The sequence below is a fragment of the Protobothrops mucrosquamatus genome, unplaced genomic scaffold, assembly GCF_001527695.2.
Source record: "Protobothrops mucrosquamatus isolate PMUCROS unplaced genomic scaffold, P.Mucros_1.0 scaffold1739, whole genome shotgun sequence".
In the NCBI taxonomy this organism is placed as follows: domain Eukaryota; kingdom Metazoa; phylum Chordata; class Lepidosauria; order Squamata; family Viperidae; genus Protobothrops; species Protobothrops mucrosquamatus.
Window position 1 is genome coordinate 56,964 of NW_015387885.1, and position 15,141 is coordinate 72,104.

At 39.8% G+C, this 15,141-nt stretch overlaps 1 protein-coding gene across 1 annotated transcript; it reads left to right on the forward strand.

Annotated features, from left to right (window-relative positions):
* The first annotated feature begins 347 nt into the window (after nt 1–347).
* Nucleotides 348–14,886, forward strand: HACD4 (3-hydroxyacyl-CoA dehydratase 4). Its single transcript, XM_015823005.2, has 6 exons — nt 348–425; nt 4,887–5,014; nt 10,151–10,263; nt 11,640–11,746; nt 13,404–13,535; nt 14,804–14,886. Exons 1-6 carry the CDS (start codon nt 395–397, stop codon nt 14,884–14,886), a joined length of 594 nt encoding a protein of 197 aa, XP_015678491.2. The 5' UTR covers nt 348–394.
* The last annotated feature ends 255 nt before the right edge of the window (nt 14,887–15,141 follow it).

Here is a 15,141-nt window from a genome sequence, read left to right on the forward strand (position 1 = left end):
AGGGGGCGGAACCACGCATGCATGGCGCTCCCGGGCAGGGAAAGTCCTCGACTTACGACTGGTTGGGTAGTCCTCAACTTATGACCGGTTTAGTCCTCGACTTACAACCGGTTGTCCTCGACTTACGACCAGTTTAGTCCTTGACTTACGACCGGTTGGGGTCGCGGCATTAAAAAGGTTGAGAACCACTGTGTTAGTGTGATATAGAAAATGCTTTGATGAAAATAGCTATCAGGTAAGAAATGATTCCTTGCTGTTAGAATTTTAAAGTCGGCTTTGGAATTTGAATGAGTATTTTTGTCTTTTCAGAAAAGAAAACAGAAAAACAATGAATACATATATATTCAGCTATTATTTATTTCAGTTTTGTGGACATTCATGGATATTTACCAATATGATCATCAGATTCCTTTCATTTGGGGAAGGTAGGCTCATGTCATACATTTTCCATTTTGCTAAAGCTTGCTAATAAATCAAGTATTAACTGAAGTAGATCTAACAGTGATATTGTTTCAGAAATTTGGACTTGAGAAGTCTAAAACTCTTTTTCACGCATATATAATATGCATGAGTTAAATTCCCCGCTCAGGCAAAAAAAATGTAAGGGAACCATTGTATTTATATTTTTCTTCACTGAGAAGCTATTATGAAATAAAAAATGGTGACAATAGAACTACAAAATCAGTCCAAATCTGTTTCCTGGATGTTATTTCTCAAAATAACAATCAGGAAACCATGGTTTATTTATTTTTAAATATCCACTTATCCCTCTGATGATCGTCTCCTCATGCTTTTCTTTGAATTCATGAGAAAAATGGCTATCAAAATGACAGCCTGACCAAGGAATCAAGTCCTGCCCCTTTTAAAATTGTGCTTTATAATGTGTTGCACACAAAGGGGTGAGGTGAAGTGCTCTGTCATGCCTGCCATTTTGAAATTATTGATCCCTTCGCTTACAGATAACCCTGGAGAAAAAGACGTAGGCACTATGGGCCTAATCATTTCTTTAAGGCAGTGTTTCCTTCAGACCCTTATTTTCGACTTCCTGGTGTGGAACTGAGGACTGAAGGTGAATCATAAACATTAGCCTAAATGCAAGTGCAGTTGTGCTCCCAGTTGAGACCCATCTATTTTTTGCCCTTATGCATTCAGATGGTTGTGTGAAATAGGGTTGGTTTAATCCCAGTTTCTGGAAAGCGGGAAGATTTTCAAAAATAAAGAACCACTATTAAAGACTAAAAAAAGCAGACATCACCCTGCCAACAAAAATGCGTATAGTCAAGGCCATGGTTTTCCCAGTTGCAATATATGGATGTGAAAGTTGGACCATAAGAAAGGCTGAGCAAAAAAGAATTGAGGCCTTTGAATTACGGTGCTGGAGAAGGCTCCCGCGAGTCCCTTGGATTGCAAGGCATTCAAACCGGTCAGTCCTAGAAGTAGAACCCCGACTACTCTTTAGAAGGCCAGATTCTGAAGCTGAAACTCAAGTACTTTGGCCACCTAATGAGAAGGAAGGACTCACTGGAGAAGAGCCTAATGCTGGGAAAGATTGAGGGCAATAGAAGAAGGGACAACAGAGAATGAGGTGGCTGGCTGGAGTCACTGAGGCAGTAGGAGTGAGCTTAAATGGACTCCAGAAGATGGTAGAGGACAGGAAGGCCTGGAGGAACGTCGTCCATGGGGTCGCGATGGGTCAGACACGACTTCGCAATTAACAACAACATTAAAGACTAAGGCAAAGGTGCTCTAACTCCACAGTGTAAAATGATAAATGAAGATGTGTTCTTATGAATAAAACCAAACTATGAATATGAAACTATGAATAGAATGGGTGGCGTGGTGGCTCAGCAGTTAAAATGCTGAGCTTCTCTTCTGGAAAGCTGGTAGCTCATGTTTAAGACCCAAGCGCCACATGACGGGTGAGGTCCTGTCCTCGCCCCAGCGCCTGCCAACCTAGCAGTTTGACACCTTGGAAATGCGAGTAGATAAATAAGTGTTGTGATTCCTTGCCAGCCAGTGGATCCGGCAGCCGAGTCTGAGGACTCAGATGAGGAGGAGGGGCCTGGAGTGACATTGGAGTCTGAGAAAGGCTCTGAGGAGCACCAGGACTCACAGTCAGACGAGGAGCCCGGCCCCTCTACTCACGTTCGGGCAGAGACATAGCAGCTTTGGAAGCCTGAGTTGGGCGACGATGAGGAACAGCTGGGGCCAATCCCAATGCACGGATGCGCAGAGAGGAGAAGCGAGCAAGGCAGAGAAAGGCAGCGGGGCAGCTCCAGAGGCAAAAGAAAAATCATTAAGAAGCCACACCTTGGCTGGACTATAAAAGGGGGAGGTGTGGGAGGTGCTGGTTGCCAAAGGCAACCATTCCCGCTGCGGCTTCATGTTTTTGTTGATTGTGTTGCTTGCCTCCGAAGTCTTGGACATTGAGTCAGGTATGTAAAAAATAAAAGGGGTTTGTTTTTCTTGGGTGTCCTGCCTGGTTCCATGAAGAGGGGTTCCTCCTCATGAGTAAAGCAGTTGAGCAAGTACTCGCGTAGGCTGGGACAGAACAATAAGTACCACTTCAGTGGAAAGGAATTGCTCCGTGATGTCCTGCTGGCCACATGACCATGGAAACATCTTTGGACAGTGCTGGCTCAATGGCCTTGAAACAGAGATGAGCACTGTCCCCTAGAGTTGGCAACAACTAGTGGAGTAAAATCCATAGGGACTCCTTTACTTTTTTTATGAATAGAACTAGTATGATTGGCAGGTAGTTTTGGCCAATAGCTATTAGCCATTTCTCAAAACTCACTTCAGGTTTTGCTCTCCATATTAAGGTAGATAGATATAGGATGGATGGATGGATATAGATAGGTAGGTAGGTAGGTAGACAGACAGACAGATAGATACTGCTTATAATTTTCTATTATGATCTCAGTTTGAAAAAAATGTTTATTAGAGAAATAGCTACTGTGCGAACCAACAACCTGGTTAAGACAGTGCAAATATTCCATTTGTATGAGTACAGTGTAGGTATTTTGTCTGTGTGTGTTTTATATTTTTGCCAATTTCAATTATCCAAACCTGAGCCCTTTTCTAAGCGATTCTGAATGGAAATAAGATTTTCTTTAAAAAAAAACAACACACAAATTGCCCCCATATTTTTACAATACATGTTATTGACAATGAACAGTTTTAATTATGCAGGGATTGGTGGAAGGAAGTTCTTCTCTTACATGTTTTTTTTTACTTTTCATTCCCTTTTCAGTTTTAGAATCCCCCAAGTCTCCTAATATCTCATATTAAATAATAGTGTTATTTTAGTAACATTATTATTTAATATGAGAATATCCAAGCAGGCTTGACATCTCCCAGTTGCAGTCGACTTTTAGCAAGATTAACTTAGTTTTTTTTTTCCCTTTAAAACTCAGTTTTCTGCATGTGCAAGTTTATGCAATTCTGAAGCAATTAGTATAGCTTTTCCAGTAAAACTCAGACAATTAATCATCTAGGGACTTTTTTTTTAACCTTTTAATTCCTAACACATTGCATATGCCTAAACCATTTAGTTTAATCAACTGATCAAAGTTGATTAAGATTATTGGGAAAAGAGAGAGATTGTAAGTAATTATAACTGACTGTTCACTTCCTATATAATAGAAATGACATCAGCCCAATCCAGCTAAAGTAAATCATGACCAAGTTACATTATATGCACATTAATCAAATGGATTAAAGGCCCAGTGAAGAACAATTGCTGGGAGACCCAGGATCTGAAAACCCTATAGCTTTTAATTGCACTGGAAAAGCTTTGAGCTCATTTCTAGAACATGTGGAATTTATTATTCTGAGGAAAGCCTAACATTTTGCATCTGAAAACGCAGAGGAAATGATCACTCCATAATCAAGTATGGATACAGCAATAAATCAAGTCCAGCAAAAGAGCTATATTGAATAATGATTTATTATTTTTAATTGACCTTACATGAATATAGCCTACATAAAACTGAACTAGATTAGGAAGCACAGCAGCACAAATGTAACTACAGATTAACACAATGATTTGTTATTAAAAGAAAGAAAAAAGAGACAATAGAAGTATAGCCCTTTTTTGGAGAGGAGAATAATTCAAGTTAAAATTTCCTGGAAATTTAATTAATAAATTTGGCCATGAATTAATTTTCCAAACTGTCACCAAATTAAATGCCATGTATTCTACGGGCCCATGTTCCACAGACACGATTGCCACATTTCATCTATTCTCCTTTGAAAAACCTTGTGAAAAAATTTTTGCACAGTATTCTCTGTGCCAAAACATAAAGACAAATCATCCAAATCTTCAGGAATTATTATTTATGTACTTATAGGACAGTGGTGGCGAACCTATGGCACGGGTGCCAGAGGCGGCACTCAGAGCCCTCTCTGTGGGCACACGCGCCGTTGCCCCAGTCCTAGGCCTTCAGCTGGGTTTTATAAAACCTTTTCACTTTAGGCCTCCGCTGTGTACAAAAAAAAAAAAAGTTTCAATCAATCAAGTCAATTTCAACTTCTCGTGGAAAAAAAAAAGATCTTGCAAAGTTGGAATTGATTGAACTTTTTAGTCCCACCCAATCTGCCGTTATCACCGCAGCCACGCCCACCCAATGGGCCACACCCACCCAATGGGCCACACCCACCTGGCATCCGACGATGCATAAGTGGGTTTTGGGTTGCAGTTTGGGCACTCGGTCTCTAAAAGGTTCACCATCACTGGTATAGGAAATCTTCAAAAATCTTTAATGCCAGTATCGGAAAATGTTCAAGCGTTAACTTCCTGTCAGTGGGAAGAGGGACGACTGTGACAAAGGGAGTGTCCTAAAAATTTAAACAAATGTTTCTTATTTCTCCTCTTGCATCTGTAGATTCTGTTGCAGATACTTTTCATTCTATTGGGCTGGTGATGCGTATTTGCCAGCTAGCATCCATACTAGAGCTTCTGCATATTTGGTCTGGCATTGAGAAGGATCAGTTTTTTCCAAGATTCTTACAGGTATGGGCAAATTATCATCATATTAAAGAAGATTAGGGCTTTGATATTTGGAATTAGGTCTCCTGTGGTTGGTTTTTATTGTTCACTAAAATCCCACAGCAGATACGTGTGATAAACAGAACAAACCCAACTTGGAAAGTCAATCGGAGGAAGCTCATATATGACTATTTATTCACCATATGACCCCTGCAAAGCTATCTGTGTGCAGGTCCGAGGTTATATAGTACCTGAAAGTTGCCTCTGACATGCAGTTTATGTTGCCTCTAACTGAAGGAATTAGGAGGTGTTGGCTTTTTTTTTTATTACTATGTGGGAAAAATAATTGAATTAATTTCAACCACTCTGTAAAAATAGTAAACTTATCTAGGAATCCAGATATGTATATTATTCATTCGAGTGTCATATCCAAACGGAGTGATTGTGTATTTCCCCTCAAAAGCATGTAATTGCTAATTGCATATGAATTTCAGGTTACAGACCTTCTCATTTAGTTTAGCTCCTGTCCTTGGATCAGGGAGGGGGACTCTCTACTTTCTCCAGATGTTGCTGGAATCTGGTTCCCATCGTACCTAAATACTGAATGAGCTAAGCTTATCACAGAATCGTGCAGCCAGCTTTTTAGTGTTTCAGATCTTCTATGGAGATTCTCAATCATCCAGGCCCCAAAGGTGCTTTTTCACAAGGCAACTGGGCTTCCTTGTTTTTCTTTGAAGATGTTTCGCTTCTCCTTCAAGAAGCTTCTTCAGCTCTCTCTCAGCCATCCAGGTCAGGGTTGTCCCAAAGGTGCTTTTTCAAAAGGCAACTCGACTTCCTTGTTTTTCTTTGAAGATGTTTTGCTTCTCATCCAAGAAGCTTCGTGGAAAAAAAGCACCTCTGGATGTTTCAGATCTTGTTCTTGCCAACCTTCAGTCTTTGTGGCTAATAATACAGGTAGTCCTCGACTTACAACAGTTCACTTAGGGACTGTTCAAAGCTACAACCGCACTGAAAGAAGTGACGTATGATCATTGCAGCATCCCCATGGTCACATGGTTTACATTCAGATGCTTGACAACTGACTCACATTTATGACGGTTGCAGTATCCCGGGGTCAGGTGATCCACTTTTGCAACCTTCTGACAAGCAAAGTGAATGGGGAAGCCAGATTCACTTAATGAGCGTGTTACTAATTGGACAACTGCAGTGATACCCTTAACAAATCAAGAAAAGTGGTAAAATGAGGCAAAAAGTCGTTTGGCAACTTTCTCATTTAGCAACATAAATGATGGATTCAATTGTGGTCATAAGTTGAGGACTACCTGTATTTTGAATTATATAATAAATGAAGATACAATAGATTTGTACAAAGATTTTGGCCATTGCTGCAATAAGCCACTGGTTGTTCTGTATACCTTCAAATTATCCTGAAAGTCCTGGCTAAATAACACACTGCTTAATTACAGCGATCAAAAATTACCAGGAAGGAACACATAACAGGATATCCATTCCGATAACCATTATCCGAGCAAAAATGAATGAAGAATAATGGATCTAACACTGTGAAATTATGGCTGTCTACCTCTCATGCCTTTTTCTGTCAGGTTGCCTGGAGGGTACAATTGCTTTTACTAGAGGTCCTAATTGACTAGATGCCCATAGTTGCATACAATTAAGTTAAGGGATACACATGGCCCTAGAGGCCATAGGTTGCCACCTCTGCCCCAATCAAGTCAAACCAGCGCTCAAAAAATGGTTGTTTTGCAAAACAGTCTATTTTGAATCTCAAAAGACCCATGCAAAAGAAAAGGGGCATAAGTCAAAGAACAGAATTTGGAATGATTTTTTTTTTTTTTTAGAAAAATAGGTTAACTAGTGGAAAAGAAAGGGAGAGATACAAATGGACTAGAATAAAGGTTTTGCATTCCTTCAACAGAATTTGAGAAAATGAATTTGTAGGACAAATAAGAAAGTTAGCATAATCAATATTCCACACAAGTGCCTAAGATAACGACATTTTAAAGGTAATTTTAAAATTTTTTTTGTTTTTCTTTAGCATGAAGAATTTCTCAGTGTTGTCAGCTTACATTTCAGCCTAGGCTTCTGATTATACCCTGGATGAAAAGGTGGCCATAATAAACAAAAAGCTTAGTAAGAAACATAAAGCTCAGACTGTGCTTACTCCCAAGTAGCACACATTGAATTCAGTGAGATGGACAACATAATCTTATGGATATCTACTTAGACTACAATAGAAAGATGCACTGTGGAATGACCTATTCACTACATAGGTAGGGAATTGTAAACTTCAGTTTTTTTTACTTGGGAAACATAATTTTTGACCTTTATGAGATTTACTTTTGACATTTTTAGGATTGCACTGTTAAATATTTTTCTCTGCATATATCCCCCACAGAACCCCTTTTTTACTAGAACTCATAGTAACAGAGAGCTTAGAAATGAAAATGAATTGGGTTTAGATCTGAATTCTGGATACCATTTTAATGTGCTCATTGAAAAATATCTGTAATAAAAGTGCTCTGCTCGCAGTGGATCAGAATTTTGGAAGAAATCTTGATGAGAAATACGATTAGAAGACAATCAAAACCTTTAGCAAATTTTATAAAAGCTGCCATTACCATCGTCAGTACATCTATATAAACTAAACCTGCATCACTTTTCTCATTAAAACTGCACAAACCATCTTCTAATACATGGATAGGCAAGGTAATGCTCACCATATATTTTGAATTTCACTACTTATTAGCTCATGGCTATTCTGACAAATAGCAATTCATTATTATGTTTGGAATTCAAAATATATGCAGGGCAGAAGTTAGCTATTCCTGGCATAATGTTTGGGCTCAGTCTATCAACTCCATCTTGCAAGTAGTATCACAATCATGTTTTCTTGCAACATTCCACTCTCAGCTATGCTTCTTGGCAGGTAGAATCTGATAGTGTTACTGCGTGGATGAAGGGCATGATTCATTGTGATTATTTTTCTAGTCCTTACGCACAGATCCAGGCTGTGTGGTCTTTTGTAATTGACAGATTTGGAAATTTTGTTAATATGTAGATTTTCTAAGTACGGTCTAAGGCTTTTTGGTATGGCACCCACTGGCATTATGGTTTATGCCATAATCTTTCAACTTTGATTTTTAGATCTTGATACCTTGTGGTCGTCTCCAATTCTTTATCTATTTTTCTACTCTACCGTGCCTTGGTATTGCCACATCAATTATTCACTTTCTTTTTTTCAACCACAGTTAAATCTTGTGTTATGAGCCAAGATGTTATCGGTACATATTAGAAATTTCACAATATTTTAACCTGTTCTTTTTTTTAACTACTTTTTCAACTATATATTCTCACCAATTTTACATTATTGGCACATGATTGTTTTAACAGATGTTCCAGTGAATCATTTTGATGACACTGCAGTGTCATTGTTTATAATCAGTTTGTACAATTTTCTTGCATGAACTGAGTCTATGATCTGAATATGTAATGAATATCATTCATTCAGTGCTATTATAACTTCTAACCGTCATCAACAAGTGATCAGCAAGCAATGACTATAACATTGAACATTTTGTTCAGTAATTCAAGACAGGATACATCATATTTCCACTTCCAGTTTTCCCCCCACAAAAAATTGTGGTGTTGATTAGACTGTTACATACTGACTGATCTAAAGTCTCTCTGTGACTTTTCATAATTGAAGGTGAACTGTAACCTGAATTCCTAGTTTCTGTCATCACTCCCTTTAAAAATGAGATCTTTGTGGGTTAATCAGATTAGAATTGTGTCTGGACATGACACACATTGAATAAATTGCATTTTTCATGGTGGTGGGGAGATGGGAAGGCTACAGGGGAAAGTCTTTCTTGTTAGAACAGAATGTGAACAGAATTTCCTAAGCAGGCTGGGATTTGAAACACACACAGTTTTTCTAATTGTTGTATTAATTGTGGCCCATTACTTGATTTAGGTATTTGCTGTTGCACTGAATAAGCCACAGAATAGCCCCTCAGAAACCTGAATGTCTGTTTAGAAATTGGGAAATAGGGTATACTGTAAAGGTAGAGAACAATAGTACAAATGAAAAAGAAGGCATCTGTGTGTACATTTTATAAAATGGTGGCATGACTTTTCAGTTTCTGACATCTGATTATAGAAAACGGGATATGGAATTTGGATTTCAGTCTGACTTTTTTAAAAAATGAAAACCAATAAAATACGAAATGAAAATGAGCAATTTCAAAAAATTATCTACAGGTAGTCATTGTTTTACAATTGGGACCAGTAACTCGGTAAGCGAAGCTAACTGGGAAATCACATGTCCTCAGCTGTGTTTTCCTTTTCTTCACTCCCCTGCCCTTATTCTAGTGAAATGGTTGCTAAGTGAAATATCATGATTTTATTATCTTACTTTAGCTTTCCTTTGTTTTACAGACCTATGAAGGTCATAAATGCAAGGACTGGTTGAAAAAGTACTTTTTCATCACCATCTTAACTGCAAACAGTTGCTAAACCATACAATTAGTAAGCAAGGATTACCTGTATATGCTTAACTAAAGACTAGTGCTTCATCCCGGTTTTAATCTGTAGCCAAACTTAATTCCAGTTTGCATAAAATAAGTCATCTTCGCGCTGTATTCATATGCTCAAGGTTCTGCAAACCCCCTACACATTTTATTTAATGGCAACTGCATTGTTTGGAAATTTAGTGAGCGGGCAAACAGTACTACTTATTAATGGATAATAGTCTACTTTGCAAACTACAGTATTGTGTTTCCTAAGTTAAGATAGCAGAAGCATTTAATGTCAAAATCGAAATACAGAATTTAGTGGAAAAGTGCATTTTATTGTTTTAATATTTAATGCATCGTGTGCTGCAGCTGTGTTTCCATACTATTCTGATTAGACAAACATATTTTAATTTAATGTGGTATGCGAATGTAGCCTCAGTACTTATCAATATGTCAAACCCAGAAAATTAAGACGAGTAAAAAACTTAATTAAGTGACTTAAGTTATATCACATAACTGCAGCCTGCCTTTACCATAGTTGAAAATGGTCTCTCCTGTGGCCACTTTTATCACATTGATAGTCCAAAGAGAACAAATTGAGAAAAACTTATTTTACTTTTTCCAGATCACAGAAAGAATTGTCATCTTATTTGTTGCCATAGCAAGTCAAGAAGAAGTTCAAGGGAAAGGCATTGTATGTGTCTTGTTTTTCCTTTGGAGTTGCATTGATGTCATCAGGTGAGAATTTAATGCCACTCCTGTGGAAACGCAGCCAAGAAGTTTCCCTTATTTATCTTCCCTGTATGGAATTCACTGTTATTATCTGGGAGGCTTTCTTTGTAACATAGCTCAGAAGATAAGGATGTGCATTCTCTTACCCATAAACATTCAACCTTTCTGGCTGTAGATCATGTATTCTCCTCTTTTTATGGAACATTATAAATAGAAAGCAATAACCAGAATAGTAGAATCCAAGATTTTGATAATATCACAGAATATCCAGAACATCAGAATACTCCAAACACATTATTAATGTGTTTAGATTGTTGAATTCCTGAGAATTGAGGCAACACAAAGACATTGTATGATTCAGTGAGCAAAAATGTAAGCAAGCTAGTTTCTCGAGGTTCCTGCAATTTATTGGAGCCAATAAAAAACAGAAGGTCAGTGCTGATTAATTCTGATTTCTGTGAAACCTAGCAAGAGTTGACTAATCAAATCATCCTTCCCAAATCTGTTTTTACTTATTCAATTCAGTCGGGCAAGTTGGGGATGCTGCAGGTCCCATCTGCCAAGGAATGTCAGCTGGTGAGAACCAGGAGTTTTACCTTCTCAGTCATAGGTCCCAGCCCTCTGGAATATTCTGCCTTTGATATCGGGATGAGTCCTAATCCTGTTGGCCTTTCATAAGGCTATGAAGACAGGATTGTGAACCTGAGCCTGGGCCCCCGAATATGTTAAGAGCTCTGTTTTTTGGTTCTATTAACATCCATAGATGAGAAGGAAGGACTCACTGGAGAAGAGTCTAATGCTGGGAAAGATTGAGGGCAATAGAGAAGAAGGGGATGACAGAGGTGGCTGGATGGAGTCACTGAAGCAGTAGGTATGAGCTTAAATAGATTCCAGAAGATGGTAGAGGACAGGAAGGCCTGGAGGAACATTGTCCATGGGGTCGTGATGGGTCGGACACGACTTCGCAACAACAAATATTTATTTTGTAGTGTTTTAATTGTCCTAATACGTCACCCAGGATTACTTGTTCAGATGGGTGGTGAAAGGAAAGAAAGAAAGAAAGAAAGAAAGAAAGAAAGAAAGAAAGAAAGAAAGAAAGAAAGAAAGAAAGAAAGAAAGAAAGAAAGAAAGAAAGAAAGAAAGAAAGAAAGATACTCTTGGCCAGGATTCAGATACAGTCATTTGATCATTCCCAGTAGCAGTCTTCTGAGTTGGAACAAGGACAGTTATAACACAACTGCAGGGAACCTGGGTTCTGAAGGCTGCATGGGATTCATCTGCCCCATAAGCAGCCACTCCTAATCATAATGATGCCATATGCATTATTTGTTTGATAACACGGCACACGTGACGGGATTCCCCTGCTCTGTTTTTCCTTCTAGATACACACACTGCATACTATTGGAGAGAGGGATATACTTTCAAGGACTAGCTTGGCTCTATCATTCACTGTGGATTCCTTTCTATCCTCTCTCAGTTTTGGCTCAAGGTAAGTGGAGGAAGAGACTATAATTTCTGAAATCGCAATTCTGCGCAAGTAATCCTCACTTAGTGGCCCTAATTGGGACCAGAATTTCCATCGCTCAGCAGAGCGATCATTAAGTGACATACCATGTGACCGCAAGGCGCCTGAAGGCAGGACGAGAAACAATGGGTGGAAACTAACCAAGGAGAGAAGCAACCTAGAACTAAGGAGAAACTTCCTGACAGTGGATGTTAGATGGGGACCATACTGTCATTATGTGAGGACCTCATGCTTCTCCTGCCCTGCTGTGCTTGCCTCTACTTCAACATCCCCCCCCCCCGCCTACGCAGCCCATCTCTGCCCTTTTGAGCACTCTGCACTCCACTCTTGTTGCAAATGATGCATTCCTAGCTGAGGCAGCTGCTGGCCCTTCGTGCAAACTTGTGAAGAGTCAGCTGAGGGTGGCAGGAGTAGGTGATGATAGCGTGCAGGACAGCCTGCAAAGGGTGAGATGTGGGGTGAGATGTGTGTGGGGCGAGTTAAAGCACATGCTGTGGTTTTTTTGTAAATGTGGGTGGTCTGCCAGGCACCCAGATGACCACAGGGTGCTTTGATGATGTGTAACTCTGGGGACTGGTTGTAACTACTTTCAGTGCTATTGTAACTTGAAATAGTTCTTAAACAAAGACTACCTGCATATGCTTAATTAGGAATCAGTTTCATTGGATCATTCTCCAAGGCGCCTGAAGGCAGGACGAGAAACAATGGGTGGAAACTAACCAAGGAGAGAAGCAACCTAGAACTAAGGAGAAACTTCCTGACAGTTAGAACAATTAATCAGTGGAACAACCTGCTTCCAGAAGCTGTGAATCCTCCAACACTGGAAGTTTTTAAGAAGAGACTGGACAGCCGTTTGTCTGAAATGGTGTAGGGTTCCTGCCTGGGCAGGGGGTTGGACTCGATGACCTCCAAGGTCCCTTCCAACTTTATTATTATTATTATTATTATTATTATTATTATTATTATTATTATTATTATTATTATTATTATTNAGGGAATAATCGTTCAAATCAGCTTCAGTTTTTTAAGGCAAAACAGATCCAATCTGTTCTCCAATCTTGGCAACTTTAAGACTTGTGAACTTCAACTTGGGAAATTCTGGGAGTTGGTCCACAAGTCTTAAAGTTACCAAGGCTGGACACTCCTGGGGCAGAAGAAAGGACAACTTGTGCTCTTCCAGATGTACTGAACCACAACTCCCAGCATCGGTAACTATTGGCTATACCAGGGGTAGGCAACCTTGGCTCTTTTATGACTTGTGGACTTCAACTCCCAGAATTCCTGAGCCAGCATGGCTCAGCTTGAAAGCCTCTCCCTTTCCCCTCAGCATGGCTGGCTCAGGAATTCTGGGAGTTGAAGTCCACGAGTCATAAAAGAGCCAAGGTTGCCTACCCCTGGGCTATACCATATAAGGCTGATGAAAATTGGGATCCCATCTAATCTGGAGATTACCCACTCCTGCTCTATAATAAAAACTTATAATTGTGAATCTCTAGTCCTGGTTGAAGCTTGAGCCTAACCTGTATCCATATTAATTGAATGTATTGCACAGAACTGAGACATTTTTTGCGTATTTGGAATTTTTCACTTGGCTGGTTTTTTCTTCTTTTTTCTCCCCCAGCATTTGCCATATATGAATCGTTGCCTCACTTTGAAACCTCAGGCACTTACTCCATCCGAATACTCTTTCCATTGGATCTAACTGTTTACTTTCCCTACGTACTGAAAATGTACATGGCAATATTGTTTGGTGGTAAGTTCTTTTATTTCTTAGCAAATGCACCAGAGGAGATTATCTGTAGCGCATTGGCAGGATTGGGGATTAAGCTCCCATCCCTCACTGGGGGGAGCCTGACTGGTACAGGAAATTATTCACACAATTCATTATACCAGTATAGAGTCTAGAGGTATTCATCACAGTTACATCAGATCCCTGTCAAACATAATACCAGTGGTGGCGAACCTATGGCACGGATGCCAGAGACGGCACTCAGAGCCCTCTCTGTGGGCACACGTGCCGTTGCCCCAGCCTTGCCTCCCCCTGCGACCCCCTCCTCTCCAGCAGCCCCCCTGAAGGAGAGTCGCCCTCGAGCATGGCCCACACGGAGCAGCGCAGCCAAAGACATGGCAGCCAGGCAGCGTAGACAAGACTCTGCCCTCACCCCCCATCATGCAGTTGATGCCACAGAGCGTGGGCAGAGGATGTGGCCGCCATATCGCTGCTGGGCTGCCTGGGCGATCTGCAGCGGGCAGTGAGTGGTCCTGTGGGCAGGCGGGACGGGATGGGGGGCAGAGCAAGGGCGGGGCAGGGGGTGGAGCGGGGCGGGGCCAGTTTTGGGGCACTCGGTCTCTAAAAGGTTCGCCATCACTGCTATATACTAACTCTGAAACAGCTATAAACAGATGGGTACAGTATAGTATTAATGCAAAGCTCTCATCAGCCAGAGTGTGTTTCCCACAGATACTGAATCCCTATTTGTTTAAATAATTTAAATGACAATATATTGCTTAATTGTCAGAAGTGCGCTACTCTTGTCATTTTGCATGTCTAGCTATTTGGAGATATGTACACTTACACATGTACAGTTACACATGTACAGTTCAGAACACAATATTGCCCAACATATCTGAATGGTCAAACGGATGGAGGGCAACCTTGTCCTGCTCTAATGACGGTTTTCTTAACACCATTTCAAGCAATTTCCTTCTTCATTTTGGCATTCCTCATATACAGATTTTAGTTTTTCTGAAGATATTAAACCATAGGGAACAAGGAATCTTGAGAGGCTAAGCAAAGATTCCTGTGGCTGCCGAATCAGAAAAATGTGCTAAATTAGTTTTAAAATATAAGTTGCGGTAGGTTAAATAAATAAATCCAATCACTTTAAAGTAAATATATTTGAACAACTTTAAGGTCTGAGGATTTCGGAGACTATTATTTTATAAGAGTAATGCTATTATGTACTTTACGTTTCTTTTTTTTTCTTTTTATGTTTCAAACATGCTGTGGTTTGGGTTTAGGTGCCTATTTCATTGTTCAGTATCTTTATATGGAGCGGAAGACTCATCTAAGAAGCAGCAACATCAAAGAGAAAAGCAGCTAACTCATGTTTTTGGTGGGAAATGACGAATTTCACCTCTTATGAAACAGCCTTTGTGACAATTACTAATATTTCAAGATCTAGTCACTTGGAGATTTCAAGTTTAAAAAGCACACTACACTTTCTTCGCAATTAGATCGTTTGCTCACAGACTTTGTACACAGAGGCACACGAAGCAAGAATCAAAAGAATTCTTTGATTGCTTAAACCAGCGGTTCTCAACCTATGGGTCGCGACCCCATTTGGGGTCGATCGACC

Coding starts and splice junctions, on each gene's coding strand:
- HACD4 (XM_015823005.2), top strand. CDS start 395: ATGATCATCAGATTCCTTTCATTTGGGGAAG. Junction 426..4,886: donor ATTCCTTTCATTTGGGGAAG/GTAGGCTCATGT, acceptor TTGCATCTGTAG/ATTCTGTTGCAGATACTTTT. Junction 13,536..14,803: donor CATGGCAATATTGTTTGGTG/GTAAGTTCTTTT, acceptor GTTTGGGTTTAG/GTGCCTATTTCATTGTTCAG.